Source organism: Puma concolor, chromosome E1 (assembly GCF_028749965.1).
Source record: "Puma concolor isolate L17-30 chromosome E1, mPumCon1.1.hap2, whole genome shotgun sequence".
In the NCBI taxonomy this organism is placed as follows: Eukaryota; Metazoa; Chordata; class Mammalia; order Carnivora; family Felidae; genus Puma; species Puma concolor.
Window position 1 is genome coordinate 40,473,411 of NC_141680.1, and position 14,870 is coordinate 40,488,280.

The 14,870-nt window shown below is 51.4% G+C and overlaps 1 protein-coding gene across 4 annotated transcripts; it reads right to left on the reverse strand.

Moving 5' to 3' along the window:
• Nucleotides 1-113: 113 nt before the first annotated feature.
• ORMDL3 (ORMDL sphingolipid biosynthesis regulator 3) lies at nt 114-6,706 on the reverse strand. 4 transcript variants are annotated; one of them, XM_086687218.1, is made up of 5 exons: nt 6,560-6,685; nt 6,009-6,087; nt 3,047-3,246; nt 2,180-2,331; nt 114-1,759 (listed from the first exon to the last, which is right to left on the reverse strand). In XM_086687218.1, the coding sequence occupies exons 3-5, from the start codon at nt 3,218-3,220 to the stop codon at nt 1,624-1,626; spliced, it is 462 nt and encodes a 153-aa protein (XP_086543344.1). In that variant the 5' UTR covers nt 3,221-3,246; nt 6,009-6,087; nt 6,560-6,685; the 3' UTR covers nt 114-1,623. The 4 variants fall into 4 exon arrangements, with proteins under 4 accessions (XP_086543344.1, XP_025773471.1, XP_025773469.1 ...); XM_025917686.2 differs by lacking the exon at nt 6,009-6,087 and having other exon boundaries at nt 6,560-6,706; XM_025917684.2 differs by lacking the exon at nt 6,009-6,087 and having other exon boundaries at nt 3,047-3,241; nt 6,560-6,694.
• Nucleotides 6,707-14,870: the final 8,164 nt, after the last annotated feature.

Genomic DNA, 14,870 nt, shown 5'->3' on the forward strand with positions numbered 1-14,870 from the left:
CAGGAAGACCAGCAGCCCCAGAGCCCCTCACACTGCCCTCAGCAGGAACTGCTGCCCAAACCCCTGCCCCCTCCCCCAGGGCCCTCCAGGAAGCAGAGGCCAGACTCAGGGGAAACAGGAACACATTGTCCTTTATTTGCGTTTCTCAGAATACTGTACAAAGGGAGTAAAAATCCTATTCACACGTTGCTTAGAAAGATTTCGAGGTGAAAGTTCCCTATGATACATGGGGTGGGGGGTAGGGGGGCCAGGAGGCAGGAAACAGGACCAATGTCCTCCCCTCCTCCCTCAGGGCCCTGGAAGGGGTCACGGGCACCCACACCTTTTCAAAAGTAACACAGACCCTGGTCAGATTGGGGAGGGGAAAAAGGCGGCTCCTCTCCAGCCCACACTCAGGCTCCTGCCCATCTCCCGCCCTCAGGCTGAGGAGACAGTGCCCGCAGGTCACTCCTGGCTCCTTCTACTACCCTGCTCGAGCAGGGACCATTCTGTGGCCCACCCACCCCATTTGGGGGTGGCCCCATAGCCCCACATGTACACACAAGAGGCCCCGTCCAGCTCCAGTCTGCATGAGGAGGCTACGAGGTGAAGGCTGCAGAAGGGCCCCACCATTCATCATTTGTCCCGGTTTCCCCACACCCTCACACCCCTGCACAGGGCAGTGTCAAAGCGGACATGTGCTAACGTGCTAACGATGACTCATGGGCCTCTTCCACCCCTCTCCACTCCTCACACTAACCCCGGAGCTGTAACCCCCACCTCCGACCCCACAGCCTCCCTTCCGACTATCACCACCATGCCTGGGGAAATTAACTCTCCGAGCCTGACCACTTCCCAAAGGATGAGGCTGAATCTGGCTTCTGTCCCCACACTCCTCCCTTATACCAATCTCTGTGGCTACACGGCCCCTTCCTCCAAGTCTCAATTCACTGTCCCCATCCCCGCCCCCCAAACCATCCTCCCCACCTCCACCAGGCCCAAGATGAGAGTGGCCATGGCCCCCTCACCTCTGAGACCAGGCCATCCACACCCAGCCCCACCATCCCTCTCCTCACCCTCCCCGCTCCCATCCAGTGCCCCGGGTGGGCTGTAGGGGAGCTGCCAAAAGCATGAGACTTGCAACAGGCAGTTCTCTACCCAGAGAGATGAGGCATCGTCGTGCACTTGCTTTTACACATACGAGCACACACTGAGTGTCATCCTAAAAACTTAAGAATTAAAGTGAACCAATCTAGAAGCTGTACCGGCCCCCCTGCTCCTCTTGCAGGGGTTAAAGTGCTTTAGCAGTCTGAGGATGAGCAAGTGAGCAGGGGGTTTCTCCTGTCCCAGCCTCACAGGTTGGGAGCCCAGCCCGTCCCATGACTGCCCCCACGGAGTCTCTATCCAAAAGGCAAAAGGAAAAGATCAAAAAAAATCAGAAAGGGTCAGAGACCTGGGGGGCCCACCTGAACCCCACTACAAGCTACGTCAAGTCGGCTACCAGGGAAATTGGAAGGGGAAACTAGGGCCCAGAGGCTCGACCCCCATCTCTAACAGGATCCAGAGGCTCCTTCTGTCTTCAGCTTCACAGCACAGGCCTCTACCCCTCCCCTACCATCCCAGGCAGGGGAAGGGGCGGCACCCTCAGTACTTATTGATTCCAAAAATCCGGACTCCGTGGAGCTGGGGCAGCTTGGGGATGAGCACACTCATCAAGGACACAGTGTTGAGGATGAAATGGATCTGGTCGTACTTGGTGTAGAAGCTGGTGAGGAAGTACCTGGGTGGGAAGGTTGGGAAGAAGCGTAAGACTCTGTTTGGAGGACCCTTCCTCCCTCACTCCTGGGTGGGGAGTGGCAGATCCCCAACAGGTGTGGAGTTATAGGAAAGACCCCCAGAACAGAAGTAGGGTGGCAAGATCTCCTCAGCTAGAGGTCCCTCCCGACCCAGTCCCCTTGCTTTATCCCAGGTCTGTGGGCTTACGTCACTGGCAGGAAGGCAGGGCCATTTGGTGAAACACAGGGCCAGGGAGGCACAAGGCCTAAGCCCAGCAGAAGAGCCCGGGATGCTCCAACTTCCCTGCCTCTGCTCATGCCCATGCCAAAAGCCAGAGCTGGGGACAGGTTTAAGCCTGGCAGGGCCCAGGGTTCCCCAGGCCTTGGCCTGCCTGCTGGTGTCCTCCTCCACCCAAGGCACTCACAGCACGATGGGCGTGATGGTTAAGAATTTCCGAGACGCTGTGAACTGGACCCCATAGTCCATCTGCTCCCAGTGGGTTAGCAACCTCGCCTTGCCCTGGTCCGGAGTCTCGAAGGGTGTCCCCTTCACCGTGTGCAGGAAGATGTACATGCCCTGGAGGAAGGGGACTTCATTAGAGGACACAAAAGGCAAAAGGCCCTCCAGCTCAGCTCCACCACCCCAATCAAAGAACTGTGCTCTGGGTTATGTGGAGCCTCCCTCTGAGGGGCAGAGGGATGTGGGCTGGAGGTCAGGATGGGGCAGCTGGGAGCCTGGCAGGAGAAGAAGGGAGCCCACCGGGTGAGAGGACAGCATGACATGAGGATAAGGCATGGAGAGAACTCAGCTGCAGAAATGCCCGTCTGGCCCAGTGGTAGCTTCCCTGTGCCAGCTGGGCGGGGATGAGATGACGGCCCCTGCTTGCCTACCAAAGAGTACAAGCTAGCAGGCAGGAGCTGAGGGAGCAGAGGCACCAGACTGGAAGATGGCTGGGGATCCAGACTTGGGAGAGGGGCATTTCTGTGCCAGGCTGGGCGTCTGGGTCCTGGGGACTCTCTGGAGCCCTTAGTTCAGTTCCCAGCGGGCCTCCCTCCAGGTCCACATCCTGAAGGTGTGGACAAATCTGCAAATTTTAGTCCTCTTATCAGAGTGCACGTGGCTGGAACCCAGAAGTGGGACAAAGCAGAGATGAGAGCTGGATCCGGGCTTGGGTGACAAATGTCAGCGTGTCACCCTGACATCTGGCCCATGTTTGGGGGGCTCCTCCTACTCCTCCGCCCCACCAAAGAGCAGCCCACATGGTCGGGACGGGCAGCAGGCAGGCCCTCACCATATTATGGATGAGGTTGGTGAGGGTCCAGACAACAGGGACGCTCACAAAGGGGATGCTGAGCAGCACGACATGGAGAAGCCCGATGGCCAGCACGTAGGACAGCCAGATGCCGCGGCTGTTCATCACCCGCGTGTTGGGGTTCACCTCACTGTGTGCCGTGCCCACATTCATCCTGCTGCCCCTCTCCTGCCGCTGTTCTGCAAACAAGCAGCACAGGTGAGACAGGTCACACCACTTTCCCTGCCCCCTCACCCCATCCAAATCCCACAGGGAGGGAGGCACTGCTTTCCCCAAGAACTCCACACAGTTCTGCTGCTTTGATTCTCAAGCAAAGAGGACAAAGAAAGTCCGCGTGGACTTAGCTCCATTGGTTTCCCACTACCGGGCTGGGATAAACACCAGGCTGCCCTACACATTGTCCAATCGGGACAGAGCCCCTCAAGGCACCAGGACTGCCTCGGTAGATAGGTCATCAAGAGACATCCAGCCCAGAGCAAAGAAACCATTGCCTGTTCCCCAATCTCATCCTCCAGAGCATTCTGATGAGGACCCTCTTCCCACCAAGCTCAGGGGAGGGGAGAAGAGGACTGTCCCCTCAGATTCACTCAATATAACCCCTGCTGGACCATCTTGCCAAGGGCCTGATAAGGGGCATCTCCTACCCGTGTTCCCACCACCATTAAAATTAACAAAAGGCGGTGGGGTGAGAACAGGCAGCAGTGAATATTTGGGGGTCACTGCTTCTACCCATCTCCCCTAATTATCCAATCCTGGGTCTCTCCCAACCCTGATCCAGGAAGACAGGTAAGTTGCGGGGGTGGGAGGAAGGAAAGAGAAAACAACAGACTAGGGACAACCTCTGCCCAGACTTGGAGGCCTCCTTCTTGGTGACACAAAACAACCCATGCAAGATGTTTTGTCCATTTGGCAGCCACTCAAGCTAACCCTTGTGATGCCGCCCACTCTGCTGCCAAACCACCAGGGCCCTTTTCCCCAACACAGGAGAGGTGAAGATAGAGAACGTGGCCAACATCTACAGTTCCAAGGGGCAGCTGAAACCCACATCAACACACCCTGCCCAAGGACACAAAACTACACCTGGGGCCTCTCTCCTGCCCCTTTCCTCTCCACCCCACCCATCCTCACCTCAGCCTCTTTTCCAAGCCCCTGTTTCCAGGTGTAAGTTACCACCATGCTCCCCCTTGCCCAGTTCCAATGGCACAGCCCTGCAGCAGGAGGAACCAGGAGGGCTGCCCTTGATGCCCAAGAAACAATGCAAGCCAGCTGCATTCCTGGATGCACATAAAGAGGGGAATGAGCAGCCCCCTTGTCTAGAGCTCAGCTGTTCCAAATCCTTAAGGGCCCTGTAACCAGCAAGAGATGGGAACAGACTGTGCCTTTCTACTGGCTCACCTCCCTAGGTGAGGGGAGGTCCTGCCTGGTAAAGACCCTAAGGTCATCACCATGGTAACAACCCCATCTTCCCTGGGGATGCAGAAAGGGCTCCCAGATGGAGGTATCCTGGAAGTGCCCAGAAGGCCACCTCCTTCACCCTGCTGCAACAAATCCCCTCAGATTCGGTTGCTATCTATCTCTGGCAAGGATCACAGCCAAGCCGTGTGGGAGCCAGGATTCTCAAGGATCAGTTCCTTACTTCCAGAATAATGAGAACAAGTTTCCTCTTCTCAGAGAGCTCCAAGCTAAGAGACCTCAAGGGAAATGTGACCCACAACACTCTCTCCCAACATGCAAACATGCGTGAGATGTCCCAGGGTGCATCCTGGAAGTAATGCTCCTGAGGCCCATCAGCTCAGCCCATTAGGCTGGATAATTGGGCCTAACAGAAACCCAAGGAACTAGAAAACCGAGACTAAATCAGTTGTTTACGTTCCCAGGGACTTGGAGCTTCAGTTACCCTAACATGGCTCTTGGGACACCTACTACACCTACTAGTACGCAAAAGCCTGGGACGGTGGGGAGCTGGCTAGGAAGTGAGGCCTCTGAAGGACTTACTAGTAAGGAGAGAGGCAGAGTTCCCCAAGTCAGACCAGAAACTGCTTGCCCCTCCCCCTTCTCCCTAACCTAGACCTATAAAGGTGTGGTAGTACAGAGACCTGTAGCTGCCCCCCCCCCCCCCCCCGTATTTTATCCAGCAATACCACGGGCCTTGCTGAATTCCAGATCATCCTACACTCCTTTCTGGCTGAACTAGGGCATCCAATGAAGCCTGATGAGTCCAGGAGGGGCCGAGACCTAGGACCTAAACTGATACCCTTGGAAGTGTCTTCCTGAAGACTGAACACTAGCTCCCCTGACAGCAGAAATCCCAGAAGACCCTCAAAAAGACAGGAGAAATCAAGAAACTAAGAAAAAGATTGGCAGCCAGGAAACACTCTTAAGAGGTTTGTGTGACTAAGGGTACATATCACTTCCATGAGTAAAAAAACAAAAACAAAAAACAAAAAACAATTGCCCCTCACCCAGAAGGGGAAAAATTGGGAGAAGAACCCAGTAAAGTAAGTCTACAGCAGCTGAGGCTGAAAAGTTCTGGCCGCCCTAGCTGGCAGGTGGCTGCCGTGGCAGTGCCTGATGTGGTTTCATAACCCGTCTCAAACCAAAGCCTGCAGCAACTCTGTTCTGTTAACTACTCTCTTGCTGGTAGCTGTTTTCTACTCCTTCCCTCCCTTCCCCCCTTGGCTCCACACACAAATATCCCTGTCCCAGTCTGGCACCTAAGCCCAGGCCACAGTGCGCCCCAGCCCAGCTGCCAGGTGCGCGCTTCCCACTCTTTCCCCCAAATAAGGGCAGCCCCTTAAGCAGCAAATCTTTTGCCTTCTAGATGAAGAGCACAAAACATCCAAGCCCACAACCTGGACCCCAACAATGGGGTCCCTGGCATCCTCCACAATGCCATTTTCATTCTCCCCACCGCCCAATCCGCGGGGCCACGGTGGCTCACCTCTCAGCTCTGGCCCAGCCTCCCGGACTGGGGAGGACGGTGGAAATGGAAAGACGGCAAGTACCGGGGCGAACCCCCACTAGCAGGGGAAGAGGGTGAAAAAGAGGAGGTGGAGTCTTCGCTATTGTTGGGATTATCCGAGCGGGACTCAAGCCGAAGAGGGGCCTCCCGCTCCGCTCCCCAGCCTAGGACCTCGCACTTCAAGCCCAGCCCGGTCCGGAGCCCCACCCCCACCTCCACGCGTTCACCCAGCCCTGGAGGCGGCCAATTTATCCCCGAAGCCCAGCCTCTCCCCGCCCCCCTCCTCCAGCCGGAGCACTCCCCCACGACGGCCCAGACCCGGTCTCCTGCCCCCACTTTCCCCTGTGGACATCCCTTCGATTAATGCACCCCCTCGGCTGATGCACCCCCTCCACCTCCGCTCACCCTGCCCGGGTCCCCTTCAGCCCCGGGCGCCTCCCCAGCAGCCCCCACTTTCTTTCCCACCCTGCCTCTAGCCCCAAGAGGAGGCTTCTGGTTCGGCCACCGCGAAGCCACTCGCCGGGACTCACCGCACAGGGCGGGCGGTCGAGGGCCCAGGAGGGGTGCCCGGGGGCGGGGGCCGCTGCTGCTCCAGCAGCTGTAACAACCCGCGGCGGCAGACACCCCGCTGGCAGCTCGGGCCGAATCAGCGCCCCGCGCCGGCCCCCGCGACGTCACCGCCCAGCGCCGTCCCACCCAGTGCTTCCTGGGAGTTGTAGTTTCTCCGCCTGCCTGCGTGCGGGGTGGGGGACCGGTGCCTCCTGGGAGTTGTAGTTTTCTGCCTCTGCTGCAGTCTTGGCCTCGCTGGGGCTGCTGGGCCAGACGTTTCAGTAGCCCGGGAAACTAACATCAGAGGGTGGTATTGCTTTGGGGTGTAACAATTCCTGCTTTTGCGTCAGCGCGCTCCAAGTGCGGTTTACTCTTGCTTGGTTTTGAGATCAGGAAATTCAGAGTTTTAAGTTGCCATAGGTCCCTGTTGGGTCCCAGCATAGACCAGAGCCCAGAGATTCTGACCCCGCGTCAGTGTTTTTCCACTTAACACCTAACTGGCTCGGCCCTGGCCGCAGATTAGCTTCAAGGGAAACAGACTAGCAGGCCCGTTGCCCTGCCAGGCCTTCCTGGAAGCTGGCTTCTCACTATGTTGGTTAAGATCAGAGTCCAGAGGGCAGATAATGTAGCCAATGGGCAGCATTTGTCCAGAGACTGGTTACTCTTCATTTAACTTGAGCCAGGCTGGCATGGGCCAGGCCACATTCTTGGCCTCCCCATGTGAGGCCTCGGAAGAGGACCTCTTGGGAAGACTCCTTGATGAATAGTTAGGAGCCTTAATTCCAGTCCCAGGTCAGCTTGTGTGGCTTTGTGTGGGAGGCTCCACCTCTGGGCAGCAGGTTTCACAGCTGCATGCCCCAAAGGCAAGGGCACAGATTTTATTTCCAGGCCAGCATAACATAGGCACACCTTTACCAGCAGTGTGACCCCGAGCAAATAACTTGTCTTCATCTCCAATTCTACACCTGTGAAATTCAAAAGAATGTATGTAAAGCACCTGTTGCATGGTAGGAAGCTATTCTGTAGGAAGTTGAACTAAATGGCTTCCCAGGTCTCCTGGGTCAGTCCCACTCTTCATGCCACCAAAAGGGGCTGGTTTAAGTAGTTTTCATTGCCCCCACCCAGCTTCTAAGTCCACTCCGTATGGCAGGGCTGGAATAGCAGGATCAGATGACACCATGACATGCCAGCCTGGTGGGCTGTAAACACACCTGAAATAAATGTGAGGGGACAGAAAGGACAGGGAGGCTGGGGAGCACTTCTCTCACACCTCACCTACCCTTCCCCAGGAGACTGCCAGGAAACAGCCTTCACAAGTTGGAGGGGGCCCCCAGAGGCACCTAGTGGGCAGGAAGCAGGTGGATATCTGAACCACTTGGAGCAGAAGAACAGGAATCTTCTCAAATATTTCCAGGGCCAATGACCAAAAAGCACTCATCCCAAGACCTAAATAATCACCCCAGAGTCTGAAAAAGTTCTACCTTATACAGAAGTTTCTCCTGCTTCACCCATTTTGTGTAGTCAGCCTTCTGAAGACATGAGCCAACAACTGAGTGTTGGCCTTTCTACAGAAACCTCCCAGCACTGAGGCAAAAAAAGATGTCTTTATTTTTTCCAAAGTGAGCCTACTTGACTCCTTGGACTTTTCTCTGGAATTCTTCCATCATCCTTCAAGTTGCTCGAACCCTCCGGATCTTTGCCAGTTTCCTCACACCTCTGCGAAGTTCAGTGACCCAGACTGGACCTACGTCTCAAATAAGGGCCTGACTAATGTGTAGTCTAACGGAAAGATTACCCGACATGCCATGCCCTATTAATAACTCCTGTTATCAAGCTTTTTTCACAATGGGAATGAACAGAGTTCTGACTCACTCTAGGTCTGTGGTAAATTGTAGATCACTCTCTGCTTAATTTAGCCTGAGTCCCTGTCATCATCTTTCTCCTTCTCTAGCTCTCTGCCCTCATAATTACCCTGTCTTTACCAAACATCCTTCAGCCCTGAATAGGCCTAAGTACTGAATGAGTGACAGCACTTTTATGCGGTGCTGGGGAAGGCACAACCCCTTGGACAAACCATTGGTAATATGTGCCAAGAGGCTGAAAAGTCATTCAGGCCTTGGAGCTATGATTACATTTCTGGTAGCATATTCTAAGGAAGTACATCCCGTGTACTATGTGGGAGGATGTTCATTCCAGCATTTTTTATAACAGCGGAAAATGGAAAGCAACCTAAATGCCCGAGAAAAATATTATTGTATATCCACTGGATGGCATACTATGAGGCTGTAGAGTTAACGGTTGTGAAAACCATGGGGCAGTATAGGAAAATGTTTGCTAGGTTATATGAAAAGATCAGGGGGAGAAAATAGCATGAATATTCCCCCAGATGCAGTCAGCAAAATCTAGGAAAAGGGAAACTAGAACAAACATCCAATTCCCTTAACAAATAAATTGGAAAGGGAAAAAAAGAGGAAAAGACTTACAGATTAAAACAAATTTGGGGTGCCTGGGTGGCTCAGTCAGTTAAGCGTCCAACTCTTGATTTCGGCTCAGGTTATGATCCCAGTGTCATCTTGGGATAGAGCCCCCCCCTCCCCACCATCAGGCTCTGTGCAGAGCATAGAGTCTGCTTGAGATTCTCTCTCTCCCTCTGCCCCTCTCTCCCGCTTGTGTTCTCTTTCTCTAAAAATAAATAAAATTTTGGGGCGCCTGGGTGGCGCAGTCGGTTAAGCGTCCGACTTCAGCCAGGTCACGATCTCGCGGTCCGTGAGTTCGAGCCCCGCGTCGGGCTCTGGGCTGATGGCTCAGAGCCTGGAGCCTGTTTCCGATTCTGTGTCTCCCTCTCTCTCTCTGCCCCTCCCCCATTCATGCTCTGTCTCTCTCTGTCCCAAAAATAAATAAACATTGAAAAAATAAATAAATAAATAAATAAATAAATAAATAAATAAAATTTAAAAAAAAATTTTTTTTATATCAAGCAATATTTCAGCCAAAAGCCATATCTGGATCCTGACTGAAGCAAACCAACTTCAAAAAAAAAAAAAAGGTTTATTATCAGGGAAATTTGAATACTGACTCTTCAAATTGATGATATTAAGGAATAATTTTTTTTAATGTTTATTTATTTATTTTGAGAGAGAGAACAAGCACGCACATGGGAGAGGGGAGAGAGAGGGGGAGAGAGAGAATTCCAAGCAGGCCCCTTGCTGTCAGCACAGAGCCCAACTTGGAGACTGGGGCTTGATCTCAGGAACAGTGAGATCACAACCTAAGCCAAAATCAAGAGTCAGACATTTAACTGACTGTGCTACCCAGGCGCCCTTAAGATTTTATTTTATTTTTAATTTTTTTAAGTTTATTTGTCTTGAGAGAGAGAGAGCACAAGCAAGGGAGGGGCAGAAAGAGAGAGGGAGAGAGAGAATCCCAAACAGGCTCCGCACCATCAGCGCAGGGCCCAACTCAGGGCTAATCCCACGACCTGTGAGATCATGACCTGAGCCGAGATCAAGAGTCACTTAACAGATGGAGCCACCCAGGCACTCCTAAGGAATAATAATTTTTAAGGCATTGTAATTTTTTAAAAATAAAAGTCCTCCTGGGGCGCCTGGGTGGCTCAGTCGGTTAAGTGTCCGACTTCGGCTCAGGTCATGATCTCACGGTCCGTGGGTTCGAGCCCCGCGTCGGGCTCTGTGCCGACAGCTCAGAGCCTGGAGCCTGTTTCAGATTCTGTGTCTCCCTCTCTCTGTGACCCTCCCCCGTTCATGCTCTGTCTCAAAAATAAATAAACGTTAAAAAAAAAATTTAAAAAAAAAAAAAGAAAAAGAAAAGTCCTCCTAATCTTTTAGAAATATATACTAAAATATAAGTGGATGAAATGATACGATCATTGGATTTGCTTCAAAATAATCTGGGCTAGGGACTTGGGGGAATAAAAAGAAACAAGATGAGCTATGAAGTGATAATTGTTGAAACTGGGAAATGGGGACATGGGACTCCTTATATTATTTTTTCTACTTTTTTATGTTTGAAATTGTCCATAATAAAAGCTTCTCTAAACCTGCATATGCACTAGTGATGATGATAAGAAAAAGTAGAGCAACACCAGTGAGATCCTGGCACCAGAATGCCAGGGTTCAACAACCAGCTCCCGTACTTACCAGCTGTGTGGCCTTGGGCAAGTCACTGAACCTCTCTGTGTTTTAGTTACCTCATTTCTTTTTTCTTTTTAAAAATGTTTAATTATTTTTGAGAGAGGGAGACAGAGTGCAAGTGGGGAAGGGGCAGAGAGAGAGGGAGACACAGAATCCGAAGCAGGCTCCAGGCTCTGAGCTGTCAGCACAGAGCCCGACGCGGGGCTCAAACTCATGTACCACGAGATCATGACCTGAGCCGAAGTCAGACGCTCAACCGACTGAGCCATCCGGGTACCCTGTCAGTTACCTTCTTTCTAAACAGAGATGGTGATGATCATGATAATGCCTACCTCATATCGTTGGGAAGAATAAATGGCTCAATAGATGTGTAGCACTTCACAATTGCTGATACATAGTAAGTGCTCTGTATTACTGATGAGGGAGCAAAAGGCAAGCTGAGGGCAAAGCACAGGCTAACACCCAACCCAATCCCCCGGAGGTGGAATATGCATGTGACCTTCCTAAGGCTCTCCTGCTGCCCAAGAACAGAGGAAAGAGAAAAACAAGTGGTTAACCGATAGAAATCACAGTAAGGCAGGACATGAGTCTCCATCAATTTACAACTATCTTAATGATTTACAAGGAAAAAAAGCAATTTTATCAATAGCCAACTTACAGAAACCTATAGATTCAATTTCATGGAACTCTGTCATCACCTTCCCCTCCACAAGATAGAAAATCTTATATAATCAGTCACTCCTCATGCCCCAAGTACAGCTCTCTCTGCCCATGGGTCCTGTCCCCGTGCTTTAATAAAAACACCTTTTTACATCGAAGATGTCTCAAGAATTCTTTCTTGGCCATCAGCTCCAAACCCCAACTTTTCTGCATCATTACCTCTTATTAATCCATTGTGCATGTCCTTGGAATCTGAACATCTGCTTTCCTAGGCTGTGCAACTTTGACAAAATAAAAACAGATCTTGTGTTAGGATGGAGGGGTTGGGAGTGATCTTTTTCACTCTCCAGTGTCAATCTTTGTGTAATGTGAAATTATTAGTTTTAAATTTTTTATGAAATGTGTTAGTGTTTTTAAAACCCAATGAGTCACTTTCACAGGCTCTCCTGCCCTCTGGGAGCTCCCTAGTCTGCTGAGATAGACACATTCCCCAGCCTTGGTGTTTCCATCTGGCAGGGTGGCGTGGCCTCTGCTTGCCACAGATACAACCGTGTGGGCCAAGATAGCAAACGTGGGCAGAGAAATAAACTGGGAGCACATTCCCAAGACGATGAGAAGTGAGGAGGTGGGGCGTCAAGAAACAGAGCCCCTTTCCCTGACCCCTGGGGGGAAATCATGGCACCCCTCCACTCTTAACCACCTCTCACTCCCCTCCAATTCATTCCTTTCCCCCACTGCTCTCCCTACCTCACCTCCCTCCTTCCTGAAGGGGAGGTGTAGAGGTCACACCCAGAGCAAATACAAAGGGGAAAAAAAAAGCTGTTTATTTCATTGGCAGTTGAGTTTGGGTTTCGGTGGGGGGCACCCCAGGCATGGGGTAGCAGAGGTGGAGTGGGGGGCGGTGATGCTAAGCAGACAAAGAAACACTGAGTGAGAGCTCTGAGCTGGTGAGAAACAGAGAGCATTGCCAGGCCCTCACTCTCCACCCCTCACCCAGCCCTGTGGTTGGCTATTTGGGGCTGCTGAGGGAGAGGGCCAAGCAGGCCAGGGCCCAGAACCAAGGCCTGGGATCCGGAACCTCTGTCTGGGAACCAAGAGCAGGGCTGTTCTTTAGGCACCCCTCAATCTGCATACTTTGGTATGGACAATTGACATTTTCTCCCCTGGGGCGAAAAAAAAGTAGGCTAGGAAACTGCAAATATTACAGATCAACAGTGACTATAAGAAGTCCCCTAGTGCCCATCCAGAGGGATCAGGCCCCACCTCTCTAGAAACCCACTGTGACAGCTGCCCCAGATCACCTTCCTCCCCTAACGCCCACTCCTCCATCAGTAACAGCTAACGTTATTCAGTGTTGGCTGTGTTCCAGGTATTGGGCAAAGGGCTTCACATCTATAAATACATAAACACATGTGTTAATATATATATATTTTTTAACTTTAAAGAAAAAGAGAAAGAGAGAGTATGAGTGGAGGACAGGGGCAGAGGGAGAGAGAGAATCTCAAACAGGCCGTTCACTGAGTGCAGAGCCTGATCCCATATCCCCGGGATCACCACCCGAGCCGAAATCAAGACTCAGACGCTTAACCGTCTCTTAATCTTTAAAACGGCCCTGTGAAATAGATATTTTTATTTTCCTCACTTTACAAATGGGAAAATTGTAGTACAGAGAGTTTAAATATTCCAGGGGCGCCTGGGTGGCTTAGTCGGTTAAGCTGGGCTGACAGCTCAGAGCCTGGAGCCTGCTTCGGATTCTGGGTCTCCCTCTCTCTCTGCCCCTCCCTCACTCGTGCTCTGTCTGGCTCTCTCTCTCAAAAATAAATAAATGTTATAAATAAATAAATAAATAAATAAATAAATAAATAAATATTCTACCAGAGGTCACACAGCTAAGGAAGGGATATTTCTCCCCTAATCCACTCCTGGCCACACCCCCTGTCCAGCATGTCCCTCATGTTCCCATAGGTGCCTTGTAAAGCCTTCTATTGGCACCGAGGGCGCTATATTTAAGTTATCTGCTATACACCCGCTTCCCCTGGTGGACTGCTTGTTCTCTGTTTTACTCATATGCGTTTCCTCCACACAGTGGGTTCTCAGTGAATGTTAGCTGAAGGATATAACGATCCACACATCCCAGATACAGCCACTCTGAGCTCCTGACCATTGTCAGAAATACCTTGCTCTTTCTTGCTCTTATCTTCAGTCTATAACGCTTTTTTCCTCCTATCTTTTTCTATTTGGTAGACTCCTTTCCTCACCTGTCACCTCAAGGCCTCCCTCGCCTGTCACCTTCTCTGTGAAGCCTTCCCCAACTATCCAGGCAGAGTATCCTGCTTTGACTTCCAGATGCCTCTGACCTCTGTAAACACCTCAGCTACAGCTCACCCCTAGGCTATCAGGGGGCTGTTTTTGTGCACATGTCTGTCTTCCCCCATTGTCTAGAGGGCATTTTACTTCTCTCTGCATCCCCTGATGACTAAGAGGCCCAGCAGGTGTGCACTGAACAAATGACAGATGGATGGGAGCATAAACTGCACACCCCCCTTTGCCATTTTCCACAAGGAACTTTCCAGCAAAGGAAAGTTTGTTGCCCCTCCTGCCAAACTACCCAGTAAACTGGCATTAGAGGGGTCCCTTGCTGACATGATAGGTAAAGTAGCTATATAGCCCTCCTTTCCTTTCAATTATCTTCCTCTATCCAGGCTGTATGTGGGCTCTTCTTCCCATATCAGGGAGACAGGGACCAGGAGGCCTACTTTCTTTCCTCCAAGGTCACATCTTAGGGGAATGGAATTACTGCCCTTGGAAGGAGGAGCCCTGACACAGCCCACCCAAGATGGGGCCCTGGAGGCCTACTCTCCTTGGCCCTGAACTTGGGAGCCAGGCCCTGCCATGCCTCAACCTCTTCCCTGCCCCATCATCATAGATACACTGAACTTCAGGCTGGAAGAGATCTTAGAGAACATGAGATCCAGAGCACCAAAGGCACAAGGGGATTGGGGAGGGATGCACCCAATGGAGCAAATGGTCTTGGGCCTGGCCCGAGAGTTTTCCCACACACCCCAGAAGACATGGCAAAGAATGGAACATTCTTTAGTCCTGTGTCATGGCTTCCACTCAGGCCTTTACCATGTCCCACGTGGACCGTCGCAGTAATTAGTCTTTCTTCCACCAATACATCCTCCACACAACCAGAAAGCGATCCAATTATCAAAGTTAATTTTATTTATTTATTTATTTATTTATTTATTTATTTATTCTTAAAGTTTATTTATTTATTTATTTTTAAAGTTTTGATTTCATGACCTGAGTTGAAATCAAGAGTTGGACGCTTAACCAACTGAGCCACCCAGGAGCCCCTCAAAGCTAATTTTAAAACCCGTAATCTACCAGTCACTAAATCAAGTCTCGATTCTTACATGGTATACAAGACGAAAAGGATCAGGTCCCTTTCCACTTTCCACTTTAACCATGGCCTGTG